We start from the raw sequence: 21291 nt of genomic DNA, 5'->3' as shown, positions 1-21291 counted from the left end.
CCACTGTATGGGAGATCGTTGAGATACGATCGAAGCAGCAAGCTATGATTATAGCAAATACTTGGCATCGACTAGTATTGATGCATTTTTCTATGCTTTTGGTGAATGTACCGAACATTGGCAATGCATAAAATTAAGCCATCGATAACTGTCGCTTCAACCTTCTTCCGCAGCGATCCCCCACGTCGTAGAGCTCTTTCTTTTTTTCTTTGCTATGGCAATAAGGACACAACGTTCGTAAAGCGGGTTCAACTGCGCACGGTTTCTCGAACGATTTATTCTACACCCAGTAACACGTTACATTTGCACCTCTCTTCCTTTGCACTATCCCGTGTCACACTCTATTTATCCGGAATAGATTCAAGACCCTAAAAGAATACAAAACAAACATTTAAGCAAGCATTCCTCTAGAAGGAAAACTCTCAACTCTGAAGCACTCACGTTGCACTGGTACGGGTTGCCGGTCAGTCGCATGTCCCGGGTGTACATAATGCGGTCCCATCTTTCATCCGTATTGCGCCGGTATGCCTACGAACATTTAGATCGAAAAAACATTTTAATGCTACCACTTCCAACGCATCTTTGCAAGCATCCCAAAAACCGGGACCTGGTTATGTAAAAGCCCCAACAACAAACCAAAGCAGCAACACGGCGACTAGAGACGGCGCACGGCTTTACTTACATTGTCCAGCGTCAGCTTGTGCAGTCCGTACAGCGCAAACCCGGGCACGGACAGGACGGCCGTAATGATTCCGAACGAGGGCAGGATTTCGAACCACATTTTGTGTTTTGATTGCAAAAGTTACACCAAAACTGCGTGAATCCAGCCAAGTGGGTTGAAGATGTTTTTCTTTTCGCCTGTCAAAGCGCTGCTGTCACACCGTCAGCCCAAGGTGACTAGAGAGCGATGCCCAAGGAACAGTGACATGGTACATGGAGCCAATTTTAAGCGTTTCCTACATTGGTGCAGCAGAGACACGAACCCAGGGGACAAGCCTTATTAATTCAAAAGAGGCCTGAATAAATATTAAAACGGCTGTATTGAAGAAAAAGCGCAGCATTCACGTGAACGAAGGAATGATCAATCCCACATCACTTCAGAGGAAATATAAAAAAAAACGAACACACATCAAATTTAGTTTCTCGATTCTCATTTATTCCATCATAATAACGAACTTGTCTTGTTCTTTGTGTTCTAACGGATTTTTGTTGTTGTTGCTGTTGTAATAGTATTATAACACTTCTTGTCTATCCTCCCCGCATCGGTATTATTGTTTATCAATCAATACTATCTGCTACAGCTCTATTATTATGTTGTCTCACTTATGTTTCCACGCTGTAAACGCACGTCCCCTCGGACTGTTTTCCTTTAGGAATGTTTACAGTTTGCAGGCTGTCTGTGTGTTGTGTGTCTCTGTAACCGTATTTCTTGTATATGTGTATAATGCCATCTGATGTATGTGCGTTTGGTTGTATTTGCTTGTTTCAAATTCGCATATTTCTTGTTTTTTTTTTCTTTTTGTCTTCACGAATGGGAATAGGGTGGGCTGGGTTTTGTTAGTGTGTTCTGGATCAGGAAGGGCGAGGGTGACACTTCGTATGTATGAGTGTTTGTATATATGATATATTTATTTCAATATAATAATATTTGCTCTTGTCTTGTTGTTGCGTTTTCATTTACCTAATATGCATTGTATCTGTTGTATAATTCTAATGGCATTGCTACCCGTTCGCTCCACACTTTTTGGAGCCGCGCATGGCGAGCTCTCTGTATCTTCAACAACGCATTCTGCACCACAGTCGTCATGTGCGCTCCGTTTCTTTCCCTATGTTGTTTGCACTACTCTTACACTATTATAAGTATTTCACTAGTTTCTTTTGTATGTTTCTTTTACTTTTACACTAAATGAGATACATCGCACTGCACAATGCGCATCGATTATGCGCGCGCTGCGTACGAAATAAACGCTATCTCCACCCGTTCGATGAAGTTTCATCAACAATTCCTTTGTTTGGTTGTATTTGGTTGGTTTTTGTGTTGTTCTTGTTTTTTTTTTGCGTGTTTGCGTTTCGCTATTATATGGTATCGCGCGGCCTGCCTCGCTATCTGGCAAATACGTTACAGTAAATGGCATCGCGAAACACGGCCTTAGCACGTGTTCCGCTTTTTAAATCTTAGCATAACGATTCCTTCGCTTCGCGCACAGGTGTGTGTGTGTATGTACTTCCGCTTACCCACTACTTCAGTTATGGCGATCCATGACGCTAATAAAACAATCGTTCTATGAACACACGCGCTAACACGATCAGAACGAAACTGTAACAAGCCTGCTCCTCGTCTACATATATCATTTTGCTTTACCACTACTACTACCACTACCACACCACGCTCTATGCTACCCGCGACTTTCATTCGAGAGGAGTACGATATTTCTTGCACGCGCGTCTTCTGCACTTCGCTCGTTTTATCGTCGTAAAAACATGACTGTGGTGCGCCCGTGCCTTAGCGCTTCACGCCGAACAGGTTCGGTATGGATTTGATCTTCTTCTTCGAACCGTTCAGATACTCCTTGTACATGTCGGAGCGCAGGTAGCGTGAGTAGGAGTCACTCTTCATCAGATGGTACACGTGGGCGGCCGCCACATCGAAGCACCAGCGGTTCGGCGGTGCCGCACTGCTTACCGCCTCCCGGGCCAGCTCCATCGATTTCGAGTCCACGTTCACCGGGCACGGCGCGTCCGGGGCGAGAAACTCCAGATATATTGCATGGGCCGCCTCTTTCACCTTCGACTGCGGTTGTGCCTTCATGCTCTGTACCGACTCCCAGAACCTGTGGATGTAGGAGGAACAAGCCGGACACGATTTTAGTTTAGAGGACGATTATTACAGCACAGGCGGGCACACAACGCCGGCGGGCTTACTTGAGGTTTTCTCCACTAAATTCCTTGTCCAGAAACTTCGAAAACTGTTCCCGACCGACGGGATCGTTCAGAAGTTCGCGCAAGCTAAAGCCCCACCGCTTGACGCGCTTTAGCGATACGTCTTTGCTGCAAAGGGGGGGAAATCAAAGCATAAATAATGTTATTAGCTTATTAGCATCGGTTTAGTACTGAATGCCTTTGCTGGCTTGACACTTACGCAGTTCGATCGGCGTCCCACATCTCGGTATTGTCCGTGATCCAAGGGTTCGGTTGATCTGGCGGGTTCAGAAAGCTATCGTACTCATTGTATTGCTCAAAGTATGAAGTGTAGCTGAAACGAAACGAAAACAGAAACAAACAATGTTAATGCATAATTTGCAACAAAAAATAAGTACTACAAATAAGCAAGAAAAATATTTTTAAAAAATGAACAAGGCAAGGAAAATTTGGAAACAGAAGCATAAACACTGATCCTAAAGAAAATAAAACTAAAAACAGAAGAAGAAAACAAAAACACAATAATAAAGTCAAAATGGTTTTACAAACGAAAACATTCCCAAAATGCACTCGATAGCTCGATCCCTCTCTCTCTCTCTCTCGCTCCATGCGACACCAACTTACGATTCGGCCACTTTGGAGATTTTGATCGTGCGTCGCTCGAGCTTTAGCTTCAGCAGCTTTATCTGGCGCGTCAGCTGCTCGACCGGGTTGCTATTCCCGGCCGTACCGGACGATCCCGAGCCCAGGCTGGAAGCGCCGCGCCGATACGCCTTCTTGATGTCCACCTCGGTCGTATTGACGCAGCCCGGCATTGGCCGGTGCACGTCCCAGAACGCACGCTCCTGCGAGTCGAGCACCTTGCGCTCGAGCTTGTCCCGCTTCTTGTCCACCTTGCTTTGCGCTTCCGCCTGCATGAAGATGAACTCCCACTTGCGGGAGAACATCTTCTGCAGCTTGGCCAAATTTTCCGCCTCATAGTCGGCCAGCTCGAGGCGCGTCTTGTTCTGCATCGTTCGCTTGCACAGGTACACGGCGTAGTCGGTGTTTTCCGGCTCCCAGCAGTTGGAGGGCCAGAAGTAGGGCGTCTGGAAGCGGTAGAACGTGCCGTCGTTCTTCACCGTCAGCTGGTGGTCGTCGATCGGGAACAGATACCCGTGGGAGGCGAGCAGGTGGGCCAGATGCAGCGCCTCGTTCACGTCGTCTATGCTGAGATTCTTCATGATCCACGCTATCAGATCGGCACCAGTGAATACGGACGGTACTTTGCTCATGAAGGCTTTGATGGTGCGCACCGAGACGCCGCCCTCCTCACCCTGCATCCGCTCGACGATCGCTTCCATCTGCGCAGCGAAGTAAAACGAGTAATTAGCATAATGAAACAGAAGCGACTGGGTCGGTTTGCTTACCTTCTTATAAACTAAAATGTTCGGTGCATCCTGGTTCAGTGCCGCCTGGGTGGCCTGTGCATGGGAGGGTTGACCACCCTGGCCCGGCTTGTTACCGGACGAACCGGCGCTCGTACCGGCGGCGGCACTGGAGGAGATCGTTGCCGTCGTTGTTGTTGTGATTGTTGCCGTTGAAGTTGTAGCCACCGTTGTACTACTACTACTACTAATGTTACTACCGCCACTCCCGGCTGGTGGCACTACCGCATTCCCTGCCCCACCCTGCGTAACTGTGCCCTCTCCTCCATCGGTTCCAGCCGATCCCCGATTGCAGTTGTTGCTACTGTTGCTGGACGTAATCGTTTCCCTGTCCCGATCCTTGTCCTTTTCGTTGCCGTTAGCGTTCATCTTTTTCGGTGCACTTATCACTACTGTCACTGCTGCCTTGTCTTTATCAACTTCCGAGGTCATCGTTACCATCGTCCCTGCCCGTCACCACCTCCACCCTTCCCTGGCTGGCCCCTTGCCCCGCAAAAATCCGTCCCAGAAGGAGGAGCGAAGGCTTCTTCTCTTCCACCACCGCGTTTGCACCACCCACTTTACTCTACACCGGTCCCGGACGACTGCCGGATGTGCCGGATGTGCTTAATCAAATAATGCATTTTTGAATCTGTAAACGAGGAAATGAAGTTTTAGTTTGCGATTGCCTTTTCGACTGACGCGCGCGCTCCGTATGTGCCCCGGGCGGCTTGCGTCTGTGTTTATTTGTGTTAATTTGTATGTAAGTGTGTGTGTGTGTGAGTGATTGTGTGTGCACGTCTGTAGTGAAGTGGAAAACATGCACCCTTCTTTTCGGAGCATAACACATTGAACTAAATGAACGAGAAACTGCCTACCGACTGTGTGTATGTTGCCACATGCACCACTCTCACTCGATTCTGAACTCGAACTGAAGCTGCCTTTCAATTATAATCCAGTGCTGCAGCGGCAGTGTCATCACCCTCTACACCCATACTGAAACGCTTTCCACACATAGTTATGCTCTTGTGTGTATTTATACGCAACCACTGGCAGCAGCTGGCCCGGCAATCAAAATATTGAAAATCCCAAACCCGCCTCCGTGAGGTCGCGCGCGCATTCGATTTGATGCGATTGAGGTGAAATTTACGACTATTTTACGGGTTTGCCCTGTCCTGCTTCTCTTTTCGATAACCCTCTGCGTCGTAAATAATCTCGGCAAAACCATTTCTTCCTGGTGCGGTGCAAAACCGGGGCCGGCCATCGCTTGATCGCAATCGTACGATCGCGTTCCATCTCATCAACGATTGACGGCGGCTGCAAGACAAGCTCGAAGATCGCGGGGCTTAAAAATAGCTAATGACATAATTGTTGTAGCATGCTGGAGCAACCCAGGCATTGGCGGCCGGCCGGCGTGCGACAGATTCCAGCCCAGAGCACAGCAGAGAGCATGTGTGCATGGGACAAATGGAAATGTTTTTTTTTTTAAATCCGAACACGTGTTTTCGGCCGATTCTTGCTGCGGATGAACCGCAACAAAAACACACTGATAAGAGGGGACGACCCTGTTGCATTGGGAGCGGTCGCACTAGTTCACAATAATTTACGACGAAAGACATGGTTAATGTTAAATGTCGAATAGGGGAAATAAATCAAAACCATAAGCAAGATGTTTGTCCGTTTTAACGGCTTTCTTGTGCCAGAATTGGAACAAGATTAGTTAATTGATTCAAATTTATAGAGAGAAAAATAATAAATGCTCTTCGTACATAGTTACATCCATAAATATGAAGTGGAAGAAGGTTTCAAAAGGTTTTCAAATACAAAGTGCTAATGTTAAATTGCTACAGACTTGTTATATATTGGGACATGTGTGTGTTATGTGAAATTATAGAGGAAATAATTGAAAAATTAACGAAAAACATATGGCCTCACTTTAACAGTATTAAATGCCGTCAGGGAACTCATTACGAGCGCGAGCCGTAGATCATTGTTTGCCATCTGGACAAACAAACCCCCTGCTCACAACTCTTCCCCCCCCCCCCCCCCCATACGCCGAACTGATTATTCTGTTGTGGGTCATACTAACAAGTCAAGGATAGTAGTACATAGTAGTAAGTCAATAGAAAAACTGTTTCTAGTCTCATACCAATCATCGGAATGAATAGACGAAAACTGGTGGGTAAAGTTGGCAAAAATCCGGAGTCGACCAGATCGATTCGACTCCAATAATTTCGAAATCGTCTCCGAAAGGTAGGTTCGCCCAGCGTTATCCGGAGTCGTTCTCAATCGTCAGGAATCGCCCGGAGTTGTCCGGAGTCGTTCGGAGTCCGAGTCGTCCTTAGTCGTCCGGAGTCGTCCGGAGACGTCCTGAGTTGTGCGGAGTCGTACGGAGTCGTTCGGTGTCGTTGAGAGTCGTCCAGAATCGTAGTCATCCGGAGTCGTTTGGAGTAGTAAGGATTCTTTCGGAGACGTCGGAGTCATCAAGAGTCGTCTGTAGTTGTTCGGAGTCGGAGTCGTCCAGAGTCGTTCAGTGTCGTCGTAGTCATCCGGAGTTGTCCAGAGTCGTCCAGAGTCGTCCAGAGTCGTCCAGAGTCGTCCAGAGTCGTCCACAGTCGTCCGGAGTCGTCCAGAGTCGTCGGAAATCGGCTGGAGTCGTAGTCGTCCGGAATCAGCCGGAGTCGGCCTTCGAAGCAAAGGCCTGTATACGAAGGTGTACGCAAAAATTAAAAGCCAAAAAACACAACAAAATGAAATGCTTGATCACAAGCACATTGCACCGGACGGCTCCTGTTGACTCCGATCGACTGCGATTCCATTCGACTCCAATCGACTCTGGACGACTCGAAATGACTCCAACTATGGTCGACTCCGGACGACTCCGACCCCAAAATGGGAATTAAAAACAATCCGATGTCTTCAATTATAAGACATCCCGTCATTGCGTTATGTCTTTTTTATTTATTTTACAAAATGATCCATACTGCAGTTCAGCGCTCTAAAAATCGACCACTTACAACCACAAAACGGAATTGATTCATCATCATGGAATTTAAATAATCACAAACCGGGTTTCCCTGCACTCTGAATTTGTGCCCTAGATTGAGAGAAGCAAAGCCGAACGTTAAATACCTTACAAATACCAGAAAATCATCACGAAATACCAGTTTAAACGCACAGTTAAGCTGAACCCAATTAAAAGGGCAAAAAAATAAGAATATGTATGCCGTTAAATGTATGCCGCTGCATCGGCGCAATCCGATGGCTTTACGCAACAACATCCCTTACTGATACAGTGTAAAACCACGCCATCAAGCGCCCAAGTGCGTGCGCGCGCGCGCTCGGCTGTTCCATCGTTATCAGAGCTTCCCATCGACGCGGCCCAGCATCGCGCTCCACCAATCGACGCTCCAAGATCTTCTGCTTCTTGGGACTACAACAAACTGTACCGTGCCGGCTTGTCTTGCCATTAAAAGCAAACAGCGATTTGCGATTTGCCATTACGCCAGTCGCCGGTCCCGTAATCAATCATTCCGCCAGTGCTGATGACTTCGGCGATGACACGGTCGCCGGCAGAATGTCTCATCGCTCTCGTCTCCCCCTTGCATCGCGTTGGCGTACGTGTTTTTTTTTTCGCCCATTCCAATTCTCGTTACTATTGCGTGCACGGAAGGAAATGTACGCGAAGGCGCATACGAGGAGTGCTTGCGAGCGGGCGGGTAGCAGCAGCAGCAGCATCAGCAAACAACTCGCAACAAACTACCCTCATATAACCCTAGCAACCATCGGCCCTGTTTTGTGCCCTTCCCCGCACAATCGGCGTTTCCATGGGTTTTATGCTCTCCTAACAATGCAAAAAAGCGCGCACATACACACACACACACACATGGCCCAGAGCATGCTAATGCTGCTGCTGCTGTTGTTGCTGCTGGTAGTGGAGGGTGGCTAGACTTGGAGTCACCACACATCATCGGGAAAGTCGCCAGCTGTGCGTCAAACGTTCGGACGGGAGGCGCTTCTGAATCTGACAAGGTGGACAAAGGTTAAATTGCCACTGAAATGGGTTCGGACGGACACCGAACCCCCCCGCCGTCAACCACCCAGCGGAGGGTTACACAGCCAGGGTCGGGGAGGTTTAAATTTCATTCCCTGCCACCGAGCTTCCTTTCCCGTTTTCTTCCACCCACACCCACACACACACACTTCCGGCTAGGTGCACACGAGGCACGATATCCTGTCAAAAGTTCACCGAACAGAGAGAGAGAGAGAGTGAGAGAGAAAGGCGACCCGGGAGAACACAGCAGGCACATGACATGCGGGGCAGCAAGTTGCGGTTTCTAACTTGTCAGTGGTCGGGTTTACCACCCTTCGCCCTTTCTCCCTACCGCAAGGGGTGGATAAGGGCCAATATAGCAACAGAGAAAACACGCGCCCGTACCAAAGATGGAGACGCCTCCACACACATACACACACACACAAACACACACACACGCCCACGTGCACAAAGGAAGCAAAAAAGTGCTGCCTTTTTGTTGCCTCTGTGTCGTCCTTGCCCGTGGAGAGAGTTGTTTCCCCATCGCCTGCTCCGTCGTTAACTTCACAACACAACACACACACACAAGCGATGCCACGACGAGGTGCCATTTTCTTCTCTTCCCACGGGGGGGGACACGTCGGAAGGATCTCTCCTCCCGGTGAGAAAACACAATTGCTCGCGAGTTGGCCGATTGCACGCTCGCTGGCTCACAACTGGCTTCTCACGCGCGCCAGCCTTCCAGTGTGTGTCGGGCGGCGACTGGTCCTTTTTTTCCCACCCCGCTCCTCTGTTTCCGTCGGCCCACTTTACTTCTGCCCTGCATCCCCGCGGGCGCGTTCGCCACAGTTAACCACCATTTAAGTAGCGGCAGTTTTTTTGTAGTTGTTGTTACCATTTTTTGTAATAATCCCTCTGCCATTTCCTTGCGCGCCATTCCTTTTCTGTTTGCTTTACTTCTTCTACGGTCCCACGTCATATTGCTCGTGGCATCATATCTCTTCTCGGTCATCTGAATGGGTCGCTCACACACACACACACACACACACACACACACACACACACACACACACACACACACACGCCCGAGGACGCTGATTTTTGCTTACATACCCCGCGTGTTTTTGCTATCCTCCGCCGCGCGGCCAACCGATCGGTGCGCCCCTACTGCCTTCTCCCTTTTGGACGCATCCGTTGCGGGGTGGGGTGGACGAAGGAGGAGACTGCTAAAGGAACCTTCGCTTAAGCCGGAGAGCAAATCGGTTTTCCCTCCTCTCCTTGGCAACCGCCTTCTACACCTCCGCTACTGCTGCTGTATCCACCGCCGTTGCGCCAACCGTTTTTCGCGTTCCATTCATTTGTGCCTTCACAAAACCGCTTACCTTCTGTATGTGTGTACGAGTGGGTGTATGTATGTATGTGCGTGTGTGTGTGTGTGGGTTTGTGTAGGAGTTTGGGGATGTGATTTTGGGGTGGATTTGTAATACTTTTCTATACTCACTTTGTTGTTTCTTGTTATCATTCCATTGCAATCATCATCGAGCGGGAGAAAGGGGGCTGTTGCTATCGTGTTGCCTCCTCCCTTACGGCCCCACGTTTCCTTCACGGGATGCGCTTTTGTTTCAAAAAAAGCCGAGAGATGTCAAGCCGTTGCTGTTGCTGCTGCTGCTGCCACCACCACCGCCGCCACCTACTACTGCGCTAGTTTACCGTGTCGCTGGAAAATGTGAGTCGGCTGCTCGCGGTAGTTGTTGCGTTGCTGTGTCTGCGGCTGTGTGTGTGTATATGTCCTTGCATTCCAATCTCGTCTGGCGTGAATTATTTGCGCTTCGATGCACACTTTCTCCCCCACTACACACACACACACACCCTCACCCGCAGTTGGCTGGGGTGTTTTGGGGGTGGTGGTGGGATGCGAGAATCGGAAACTTCTTATTCCACCCGACGGCAGCAGGCGTTTTTGGGGGGGGGGGGGGAAACGATTTCTCATTAACACCACACTTTTGGCTTTAGCTGTTTTCCGGTCGCCGGAAGTGATTTGCCGCACATTTCATTCCCCACACACACACACTCACACACATACGCGCACACTTGAAGGACTCTATTCAAACAGAAAGACGAGCAAAAGATTAATTCCGTTTTCACCGCCTATTCATCTCAAAACCCGTCGTCGTCCAGTTGCGTTGCGTTTGTTGCCCACTTTCCCTCCCCCCAACCTGTTTGTTTACAGTTGCAAAAGTTTTTCGAAGGACATTTAATCACTCTCGCCCTCTCTCGCTCGCTCTCTTTCGCTCTCTTTCGTTTTGCATCATTTGCGGTGCACTGGTGGAATCTATTTTGGCTTGCCAGTTTTTCCTCAACCCCACTCTCCACTTCCAGTGGTGGTGAGTAGAGATTGGAAAACGCGCGGGGAAGGTCACCCCGAGGAAAACTGTTGCCAGCCTTTTGGTTTAAGTTTCACTTGGCACAGGAAAATTGGTCTGTTGGTCTTTCGCAGTGGACGATCTGGAAACGAGGTTGAGATGAATTTTCCACACTCACACAAACACACACACATAAAATAGTGATGCACACACACACACATGTGGCGCTGTGAAAAACACTTCACGCTGCGCTGCTAACACCGCCACCACCCATCTTCACCCGCGGGCGAACGAAAAAGGAAGAGTGCGGCAGCAGTTTTGCCGTCCGATCGCACACCACCAGCACGGAATCCGTCACGGCAATCGAGGAGAGTTCGTTTGTTCGCCCCTCAACGACACGATCGCGGAACAACGCTACACAACGCCACCACACACCATCAAAACTCTTATCGCACAAACAGAACGCATCACCAGCAAGTCCTGCGACCGTCCGGCCTGTGCGTCCTGTTTGCACTTCCCCGCACACGCAACGCTATCCCTCTCGCACAACGCTCTTCTCTTCAAACGCGATTCTGCTGATAAACCCTACCAGCGGTGGCCATGCACCCGTACCTTTGGAGTAGAATGTTGAAAAAAAGGAAACCAAGGAACACGCACACTTTTAGGACGGGGCAATTATTCGCCCCCTCAACCGATCGGGCAGGGAAAGGGAACCGATTTAGAGCGCTTGAAAACAGGAAAGCGAAAGATAGCTTTTAAGATGTACATTCACGAAGGAAGCAGCGAGCGAACGAACTGCATCTTTTGCTCCCCGCAAACACACAACTGAGCCCGTGCCCGTCGGGTGAAGCGTTTTTGCAGCTGTCAGTCGGGGCGGGTGCGAACCCAGCAGGCGAATTTGTTTGGAGCGGGCCGGCACGGTTCAAGGCGTCACATAAGCGTCAGACAGCAGGCGCTAACTGATTATCGTTATGTGTTGCTCTTCCAACCTGAAGATGACGGGTTTTTGTACTAGAAATGGTATCCAGCTTCATGATTTCGCACATTATTCTGACTATCCGTTATTCCGGCCTTAATGGCGACCTATACGCGTCTACTGCGGTCCCAGGGACTGTGTAGGAACGAGGTCAAGTAATGTAGAACGATTTGACAAGTAGTCAAAAGTTCATTACAGCAGTTTGACATCTGAAAGCCCTTTTCGATTCAAATTTTAATTAGGATTTTAATGATGAAATAATGTATGCCTCTAGTCCCAAGTGCCACAAATCCACTAAACGACCACTAAACGGCTTCTAAACGACTAAAGTTCTCTACCTAAACGGAATATAGAAAGACTTCGTTTAGCAGACGGCAAACGACTCATGCATTCTAAAAATAGCAAAAAAGCTGGTGGCGCTCTCTGTTGATGGGATACCCCAATTAGTTGAGCATCATCGTTTGGAGGAGAGCTTTCTCATTTCCTCTGTACTGTTGTATGGTTTCGCATTGAAGTTATGCATCGCTAGAACTAGAACGGCGATACGATTGTTTAAATACTAAACTCCAACAGAAACCACCAGCACTGAAGCAAGTGAGATTTGAGTAATGGTCGTTGGTGTTGATACCCGTGTATCTGACCACACGACCATTCTTATAGATTTTTGCTCAGAAAGTTAGAAGGCTATATAGGTCATGATAAGATGAAACTTGTCGAAACACATTGCAAGAAAAGGATAGCAATATAATGATGAGTTGTAATACGCCATCTATTGATCAAACCAATGAAGCTGAGGAGCTTTCATTTTTTTCTATGGATATTCAATTTTCCAGTCGTTTAAGCTTAATCTGTGGCGCTTGGGGTAATAATAAATGTTTGAGGGTATGATGAATTTTTAAGGGCTCTTCGCTGTCAAATGGCATCCAAGATGGCCAAACCGATTTTGGCAAATATTTGACCTCGTTCCTACACATTCCTGGCTGCGGCCCCTTCTATCCTCTGTCTGGGCCGACGGCCTAAAAGGACTTTAAAGACCGGCTGGCAGCCAACATGATTGCGCTCAGCTCCAAGCTGTTGTCGCTGGCTAGTGGTGGGAGCTCGGAATCGGAACTACTTGATTCTGATTCTGTATTGATGGCGTATTGGGAATCGATTCCCGAGCTGATTCCAATTCTGGAATCGAATTCGGTTCCGGCGATGATTCTGGAATTAATTCCAGAATTTGAATCGACACCGGAATCGGAATCGACCCAGTAATCCCAATCAGTTCCGCATACGGATTCAGAATCAGGTCTGGAATTGGAATCAGAAGTTTCATAAGCGAGATCAATCCCAAAATCTCCATGAGAATGGATCGCGTTTTCAAATAAATTTGGATTCTTTGTGGCTTTCAATACAACTTTAGCAGCATAGGACCCAAACTCCTATTCTCATGACGATGCCGAAACAGACTCCGATTTCGGAGCCAGTTCCGATTCCGAAGCCGATTTCGATTCTAGAGCCAATTCAAATTCCGGAGCCAATTCTATTATGTTAAATCTTATTAGATTCCAATCAGAAATCATCAGCAAAACCTAAAATGTTAACTGGACATCTTTTCACTAATACTAGAGCCTATCACAGCATCTACAAGCTACTTTTGGTGACTCAGTCATAAAAGCTTTAAAAAATCGAAGTATTTTATAATTTTCTTTTCGGAACGATACATTTAGCAGTAGAGCTCATTGATTTCATACCAAAAAATACTCATTATTCAGACTATTCCTGACGATGACACATGATATGACCAACATGTCTAATTTTAAATAGCACGTATACATTTCACTCTAAATCCTATCTTAGTAATTGAAACTGTCAACGCCACGTGCTTCCACAACAACGTGCCAAATTCAAATCTCATTCAAAACGTACACTGCATTTGCGCATACGCAATACTTTCTCCTTATCAAACAACGACGTCGCTTGCACCGAACAGGGGAGGGAGCCTTCAGCTTTCAACCTGTCAGCGCTATTGCATTGTGGCGCTGTGAAAAATCGATATCTCCGAGGGAAAGGAAAAATGAAAATAAAACCATACTGTCATCCTTAAACAAACGTTTCCAAACAGCTTTCACGCGAGGCACGCAAACGGAGGCGAACCGAGTGGATATCGAGCTGGCAAAAGCGGGACCCCGGACACCCAGGCACAGCACACGTTACAATGTTAAAGTCCGAGTTTCAGCACCAATTTTGGGTGACAAAAAAGGCTGTACAAAGGAAGTTAGGTGCGGTGGCGAAAGTAGTTCAATTTCAATCGTGACTCATCGCTGCGTTGCCCTGTTTGGCGTTATTAATAGGCGTTTTCGTCTGACTCTTTTTCCTCCCCCCCCCCCACAATCGATCCTGCCAGGCACCAAAGAGGATGAAAACATTGTCGCCTCCGACGGGGAGCTGGATTCGAAGATAGAGCTCTTCCGGTCGGTGGCCGACAGCTGCAGCAAGCTGTACCGCATTATCGACCAGTACCAGGAGCGGGTGTGCATACTGGCGCAGGAGGAAAACTCGCTCGGCAAGTTTTTGCGCGAGGTAAGCAAGGAAAGCCCCACCACCGGCAAGATGATGTCCACCACCGGGAAGGCGATCTCGTACTGTGGCCAGCAGCGGATCGCGATACGAGTGCCGCTGTTGCGCCTCCACCACGACGTGCACACGTTCAAGGGGCGTGCGATTGCGGACACGCACCACACGATACAGCAGATGGAGCGGGAGCGTACCGAGTATCGGGCGGCGCTCAGCTGGATGAAGTCGGTCAGCGCCCAGCTCGATCCCGACACCGGCCGGGGGTTGGAAAAGTTCCGCAAAGCGCAGCGCCACGTGAAGTCGGCCAAGACCAAGTTCGACAAGTACACGCTGGACTGTTTGGAGAAGGTAGCATCAGGTGTGGTGTGGAGTGCATTATCAGGTGATAATATAACAAATCCACTCTCCCATCTCTTTGCAGATTGACCTGTTGGCCGCCGCCCGGTGCAATATGTTCTCGCACGCCCTCGTCGGATACCAGAATGCCATCCTGCAGTTCGCCAAGAAGACGGACGAAACGTACAAGAACACGCTGAAGAGTTTGGCGAAAGACCCACACTATAGCTTCTCCATACTGAAGGAATTGACGCAGGCCAACCCGAACGAGGACGAGAAAGAGGGCGCCCCAGGGGAGCCGGTCGAGTGCCGTTCCGACGACAACAAACCCGCCGACGACGATCAGATGCTTTTCTTCAAGGTAATTTCAAACGTTGATCACGCTTCACTACCGTCACCATAATCCGATCACTGGTTTCAACTCTTTTAAGGACGACTATAAGGACGATGTGGGTAGCTTAAAGGGCATTACGGAGCCACCGACCGGCAAAGAAAACGTCCTGAAAGACGTAGCACTAGAAATAGACGCCCTTCTGTCGGGCGTCCCCGAGCTTAGTCCGAGCGGCTCCGCTGCCACAAAACCAGCGCAGGACGCTGCCGGGGCGGATCTGCTCGGGCTAAGCTTGGATGATGAGTTTTCGGACTTTATGTCGGCACCGGCACCGTTTTTGCCTTCAGCGCTGCTAACGAACTGCATACTTACCGACGATGGTGCGTTCGACTTTTCCGCCAGTCTGCCGCCGGACCACGGCGATCCACTGCAGGCACTGCAGGCTAGCGATGCTGAGCAGCCGACAGCGAACAGGCAATCGTCCGAAAAGGCAACGGATATCTTTAGCAGTTTGTTGCAATCGTTCTCGAAGCAAGGTAGTACCACCACGGCAGGGAATAGTTCCGATGCTAGTGCCGGTACCACGAAACAGGGTAAGCCGACTAGTGGCAGCAGCAGCAAGACGACCGGCAAAGATCTCAGCGGATGGTATCAGCTGTTTGCCGAACTGGATCCACTCTCCAATCCGGATGCGATCCCGTCGAAAACGGATGCACCAAACAACAGCATGGCTGCTTGAGAGCCAGGCTTGGTGCGAATTAATTTCCACGCGCTTAATTTCACTACTTGAAGTCTATCCGTTCACTATCTGTTTTGAAGTTGTTTTGCTTGCGTGTCGTTATCGTGATGGGAGTGAGTGTACCCCTTCCGTTCGGTGTTTTCGGTCGTGCATTTTTTGGATTACTACTACCACTGTGTACTTTGTACTCTGAAGGATAAATAAAAAAAAAGCCACATCCAAGTGTCTACTTACATACAAAAAAAAACACTTCCAAAAAGGGAACGGACAATTTCTTCCAATTTTCAATGCTTTTTCGGCGCGTGATTCACATTTGCTGTGTTCTGCTGCGTACACATCAGTTTATCCGTATGTTTTCATCCGTTTTATTATGTGTCTCTGCTTTTCTCTTTTTTTCTCTTGTTTGCGTGTCGCTTCTCCTTTCCTTATCTCAGCATATGCTTCCCCTCATATACGCTTTGTTGCCACATTCACAATGTTCACATCAATGTACGATGGAGGGGGAAGACTGGGGCATATTTGTTACCCTGCTGCTACAACAATAAAAACAAAACAACGATCACATTCACATTCCGTTTACAGATACACATATCATCATCGTTTCGTGTTTCGGAAGTTACCGGGTAAAGTACCGGAAGTGGAGAAAGATTTTTGTTTTTGCTTTTGCTTTTGCTTTTTTTAGCATTCTATACAATTCTCTGGTTATGGAAAGAAAAATGGTAAACCGCATTAAATATGCGACGTTTGCTCTTGACTCTTGACCGCTCTCTTCGCGTGACTTGGCGATCTTCTACGTGTTCTGATAACAAAAAAGGTAGATGAATGAATGTAATCGCTCTGGTGAAGAAATGCAAATGTGTTTTGTTTCCCTTTGCCATCGCTTTTCTTTTCAATGTACACTGGTGGAACATTTGACTGAATTTCAATGGTAAGTTTGTCTGTGTTGGTTGGTTAATTTTGTTTTTGAAATCGTTTCCTAAATAAATTAATAAAATTAGAGTAAACTTAACAAGCGCTCTGCGACAAACCAGACCGCGTGTAGCGAGCCTGGTTTCGAGGGCGGGGAAGAGTTGTTTTACATTTCTCTAATTTCGACATGTTTTTTGTTTTTGTTTTTGTTTGTTTGTTTGTTCATTCCACTTTCGACGCTTCTTGAAGAATATCTCGGGAAATATTTACAAGCTTTTCTTCATAGAGCTTCCGTTAGAAACATTTTTAAAAATCGTTAGCATTTGATTTGTCTTCGATCTTCCGCTGTGACACAAATATCTTTTTCCGGTACGCAAGATTTGTGTAAGTGTAGGTAAAGGTGTTTCCTAGAGTTTCGATCCATCAAGAGAAACTAGAAATCTATTATCCAGCTGTAGCTAAAACTGTATCTGCCTTCTGTCGTAGTATGTGTAAAATGGCGGGAAAGTAGTAAGAGTGCGCACTAACATGGAGAAATTAAATTTCATCACATTTTGCGCATTTTTTACACCACCGAGCAGATCAAACTATTAAGGGAGAGTGATTAAGAGAGAACAGACGAGAACAAAACACATACACATACACGGAAAGCACGGGACATACAAGCCCCGTCTGGTCCGATGGGCACATACAAAGACAACTCAGGAGCTTTGACCGGAAACAACAGGAAGGAGAAACTAATAGTAACAAAACAATAACAACAAAAAGGTTTTCTTCAATGGTCTTCTGAGTATTCAAACCTTAAAATTTCATCCCGTATGCTGTTTGGGGAAAGAAAAGAGAGAGAGAGTGAGAACGTTAGACACGATTAGCTTACGCTTAATCCCATTATCCATACGTACTCCTCATAGAACTGCGAGTGTTGCGGTGTCATGCGTAGCAGCTGTTCGAGATTTTCCAGAAAACCCCACTGCCGCAGTATCTGCTGCCGGCCGCTCTTCTCTAGCAGGTTCCGTACCACAAACACCGCGCCCATCTGTAGTTTATTGTCGTTGGCGACCTGCACAAGCACGGACAGGCAAAGGAAGATTGTTTAAAACGGCATGATTCTAGGCATATCCGGCATACGCTCAATTATGCTTACCAAAAAATCCCTAATCTTTTTGACAATCTTTTCATCCTGCAGCACATAATCCTCGTCCCGTGCGCCGGCCGTTATGTTGCCTATGATGATTATCGCCTGCTCCTTTACCTCCGGAGGATGTGGATCGTCCAGCACAAGACTCACCTAACCAAACAGAAAACGGTCCATTATTCATGATTAAAAGGCACATTTTCTCCATTTCGCACACTTACCGCTCGCAAAACTTCACTCGAGTGTTCCGACATGATCGTTTCGATGTGGAGCGTATTGCTCAGCAGATTGCGCAACAGTCCCAGCGTTTTCATGATCACCCGCTCGTCCCTATCGCCTAGCAATTGAAATATCCTATCCGTTCCTAGTGTGTTGATTATCTTTGTTTTCACGTGCTGTTCGGCCTGTTCGGGGATAAAAGACGAACGAAAAGCGTGTACAAAACGATGCACACACAGAGCACAGTACGCTGTTTCGGCCATTCGACAACACTGACCTGAAACGCCATGTTCATCAATGCCCAGCTGCCGTTCAGCCGGAGCGCCGGGTCGGGATGTTTCGTTAGCTCGCAGAGCATCTCGACGGCACCGGATTCGAGCATCGGTTCCTTGGCAGGTGAGAATTCTAGTAGCAGGTTGCAGATCGTCGACGTGACGACGGTTTGCAGCTCCAGCGACGGTTCGCCGGACAGCAAATCCATCAGCGGGCGCCATACCGAGTGATCCTGCAACAAGGTAAAGCGACCAAGCTCGTTTTACACCGCTTACAAAGCACCCGCAACCCGCGTGTGTGTGTATAGCTCACCTGAAAAGTGGTTCTCAGTAGTTGCACCGAGCGTGACAGTGAGTGAAGACACCGTACCGCGGATAGTCGCACCTGAAACGAGACACTCGCATTAGCACTTTCCTGACCGATTTTCTACCATTTCCAAACTTACCTCCGCACAGCCGTCCTTCAGTCCGCTTAGCACCTCCTCCATCAGCCCGTCCATCTCGATGATGCGCTTCCGGATTTCCTCATCGTTGGCCGCAAGCGATGCGAAGCAGCGGAATGCACCCTGCCGCGACAGCACCGACGGGCACTTGACCAGATTGGCGAGCGACACTATCAGGTGGTTGCTGATCGCGGCCAGCCGCTGCAGCTCGGAATCGATCTCCGCCAGGTAGGCGAGCGTTTCGGCCGCCGTCGCGCGCGTATCCTCCTCGAACTCGTCCGAGCAGAGGCGGGCCAGGCAGGGCAGCGTTTTGTACACGATCCGGTAGTCCTCGGCCGGCAGCGAACCGGCCCGGTGCAGGTAGGTGAGGCACCGGCTGGCCGACAGCTGCACCTGGACGTCGCGCGTCCGCGACAGCAGCGCGGTCAGTATGTCCAGTATCGACCGGTCCGCGTGGTACGTCGCGTGCACGATGTTCGAAACGGATTTGTTGGTGAAGCACATCGCGGCCAAACATTTCAGTGCAGGTACTTGCAGCGTGGTGTTGTCGCAGATCATGAGCCGGGCAAGGAACGGTATCACCTCCGCCTGGCACAGGCTCTTCTGCTGGTGCGAGGAGTGGCAGAGAGGAACGAAGATGTTGACCACGTACATCTGGCAGGCGAAGCTGCTACGGGGTGAGGCGATTTCTGGAAACGGGTTGAGATTAGAGTTTTGATTCACAAAATGCACGGGCCAGGGCCTTGGGACACTCACGTATCAAACGCTTGATGTTGTTAATATCCGAGTGGATTAGATCGAGCGGCGCGAACGGATACTGCACGATCGTCTGTAGCGCCCCGAGACACGCCTCCATCAGCCGCTCGTTCGTGCTCGCGTCGAAGATGATCGTTATCAGCACCTCGACGATGTTGAAGCGCATCAGCGAGTGGACCTGCGACTCGGTGCCCTTGGCCAGCGAGCCCAGCACGATGCCGGCGTCGATGCGCAGCTGCAGCGGCTTGCCGGCATTGCACAGCAGCGCAATCAGCCGCGGCACGATGCCCTGTGATATGATCGAGCCCTTCTTTTTGTTCGAGCCGATGACGGCGTTCTTCAGGCAGACGATCGCTTCCTGGCATTTGCAGTTTTCCTCCGAGTACAGCTCGTCGATGTAGGAGCGGGAGTTTTCCACGTCCTGCGGTTGATCGGTTGAGAGTAAGGGGAGAGTCAAACGAAAAAGCAAAGATTGTTACAGCTGCCTGCACAGACACGCACACAAAGCCCCGCACCGGGGTTAGTTCGGTGAAAAGCTAACAATCAACGGAGGCGCGTTTGTTTATGGCTCTAGGTTGAGGTTATAAAAAAAAAACCATTCAAAGTGCACTATGTTTTTGTCATGCCCGCTGCACTGCACCTCCGGGTTGCCTTGCACCCCCACCCACCCACACACACACACACGGTGTTCCAAACAAGATCGAGATGAAACATTTCAACCCGCGCCTGCCCGGCCGTAACTACCGCGCAATCACTCGACCCGCTGGTGGATTGGACACATTTGCCACCACTGCGCACCCAATACCGGACACGTAACGCGGGCGGGAACCGTGGCCAAAGCGGGCGCAAGGCACAAATTACGCACCAAAAATACACATACACACACACACACCGGAACCGCGAAATGTACGGGGCCCCTACCCCTTCTTACCATGAAGCAGGTGAACGGCTCCATTCTGTGTTGTAGCTGAGCGCGCTGGACCTCGGCGGGGCGGGCTGGCGGGATTGCAACACCGTGCGTGAACCGAAATTCCGGGTAGCTAGCGGCGAAACTGGGGCCGAACCAAACAAGAAGGGCGGCGGTAACTTTTGCAAACTATTTGATTACACACGGGCCTGTACGGAGGGAAAAGAAATCCAAAACACACGCAGTTTGATTTTTCACATTTCACGTTTGACAGCCGACACAACGTACGAGTGTACGGGAGGGGTTGGGAAGGGTTGGAGGTGGGCGGCGAGATATATTTCAGGTTGGGTCAGTGCGGGTTTGAAGCACCATTTGTTGGGCGCGACTTGACAGCCGTTGGATGCACCTTTGCTTGCGAGCTTTTTCGAAACAATTTGTGCAATTCGAATCGCACATGCTATCATTATTTTAACAACACAAATTGCAACCTTTTGGTTAATAATGAAGATAAAAATAAACCGTGCCGCTTGCTTCATTAATCGCAATTTTAAAAGCAAAATTATAATTTTTAGAACAACACAAACAATATTGATGTTTTAGATACAATTATACGTACGACTTTTTTTAATTTAAAATCGTAATAACATCAATGATAATGTTTGAAATTGTTGAATTATATTGACAACCCAACCCAAATGCCGCTAAACGACCACTAAAGGGGTTCTAAACGACTCAAGCTCACAATCGTGATGAATGAAGCTAGTCGAAACACATTGCAAGAAAAGGAATGCAATATAACGATGAGTTGTAATACGCTATCTATTTAGCAAACCAGTGAAGCTATGGAGCTTTCATTTTTTTTTTCTATTTATTTTTGATTTTCCAGTTGTTTAAGCTTAATCTGTGGCGATTGGGAGGTTTGGATGATAATATTAAAACGAGTTTAATGTTATCACATCATGTTCGAGCTCCAATTATCAATAATTTT

The 21291-nt window shown here is 48.5% G+C and overlaps 4 protein-coding genes across 9 annotated transcripts; 1 reads left to right on the top strand and 3 right to left on the bottom strand.

The window, feature by feature from the left end:
• Positions 1–247: 247 nt before the first annotated feature.
• LOC1277216 (uncharacterized) lies at positions 248–910 on the bottom strand. The gene is made up of 3 exons (XM_316660.5): positions 683–910; positions 442–528; positions 248–368 (listed from the first exon to the last, which is right to left on the bottom strand). The coding sequence occupies exons 1-3, from the start codon at positions 779–781 to the stop codon at positions 342–344; spliced, it is 213 nt and encodes a 70-aa protein (XP_316660.2). The 5' UTR covers positions 782–910; the 3' UTR covers positions 248–341.
• Positions 911–1134: 224 nt separating this feature from the next.
• On the bottom strand, positions 1135–11570 carry LOC1277215 (regulator of G-protein signaling 7). 6 transcript variants are annotated; one of them, XM_061650993.1, is made up of 8 exons: positions 11334–11570; positions 9860–10459; positions 9472–9743; positions 4329–4977; positions 3544–4262; positions 3140–3253; positions 2923–3048; positions 1135–2831 (listed from the first exon to the last, which is right to left on the bottom strand). In XM_061650993.1, the coding sequence occupies exons 4-8, from the start codon at positions 4785–4787 to the stop codon at positions 2504–2506; spliced, it is 1746 nt and encodes a 581-aa protein (XP_061506977.1). In that variant the 5' UTR covers positions 4788–4977; positions 9472–9743; positions 9860–10459; positions 11334–11570; the 3' UTR covers positions 1135–2503. The 6 variants fall into 6 exon arrangements, with proteins under 6 accessions (XP_061506977.1, XP_061506978.1, XP_061506976.1 ...); XM_061650994.1 differs by lacking the exon at positions 9472–9743 and having other exon boundaries at positions 10941–11570; XM_061650992.1 differs by lacking the exon at positions 9472–9743.
• A 2058-nt stretch (positions 11571–13628) lies between these two features.
• On the top strand, positions 13629–15879 carry LOC1277213 (islet cell autoantigen 1). The gene is made up of 4 exons (XM_316657.4): positions 13629–13961; positions 14087–14604; positions 14678–14953; positions 15024–15879. The coding sequence occupies exons 1-4, from the start codon at positions 13898–13900 to the stop codon at positions 15660–15662; spliced, it is 1497 nt and encodes a 498-aa protein (XP_316657.4). The 5' UTR covers positions 13629–13897; the 3' UTR covers positions 15663–15879.
• A 124-nt stretch (positions 15880–16003) lies between these two features.
• Positions 16004–20614, bottom strand: LOC1277212 (armadillo repeat-containing protein 8). Its single transcript, XM_061650989.1, has 9 exons — positions 20328–20614; positions 19397–19817; positions 18644–19329; positions 18511–18582; positions 18203–18430; positions 17928–18110; positions 17716–17859; positions 17474–17631; positions 16004–17392 (listed from the first exon to the last, which is right to left on the bottom strand). The coding sequence occupies exons 1-9, from the start codon at positions 20349–20351 to the stop codon at positions 17347–17349; spliced, it is 1962 nt and encodes a 653-aa protein (XP_061506973.1). The 5' UTR covers positions 20352–20614; the 3' UTR covers positions 16004–17346.
• Positions 20615–21291: the final 677 nt, after the last annotated feature.

This window comes from Anopheles gambiae, chromosome 2 (genome assembly GCF_943734735.2).
Source record: "Anopheles gambiae chromosome 2, idAnoGambNW_F1_1, whole genome shotgun sequence".
In the NCBI taxonomy this organism is placed as follows: domain Eukaryota; kingdom Metazoa; phylum Arthropoda; class Insecta; order Diptera; family Culicidae; genus Anopheles; species Anopheles gambiae.
Note: the sequence above shows the minus strand (reverse complement) of the source record. Positions and strands in the feature narration are given on the sequence as shown.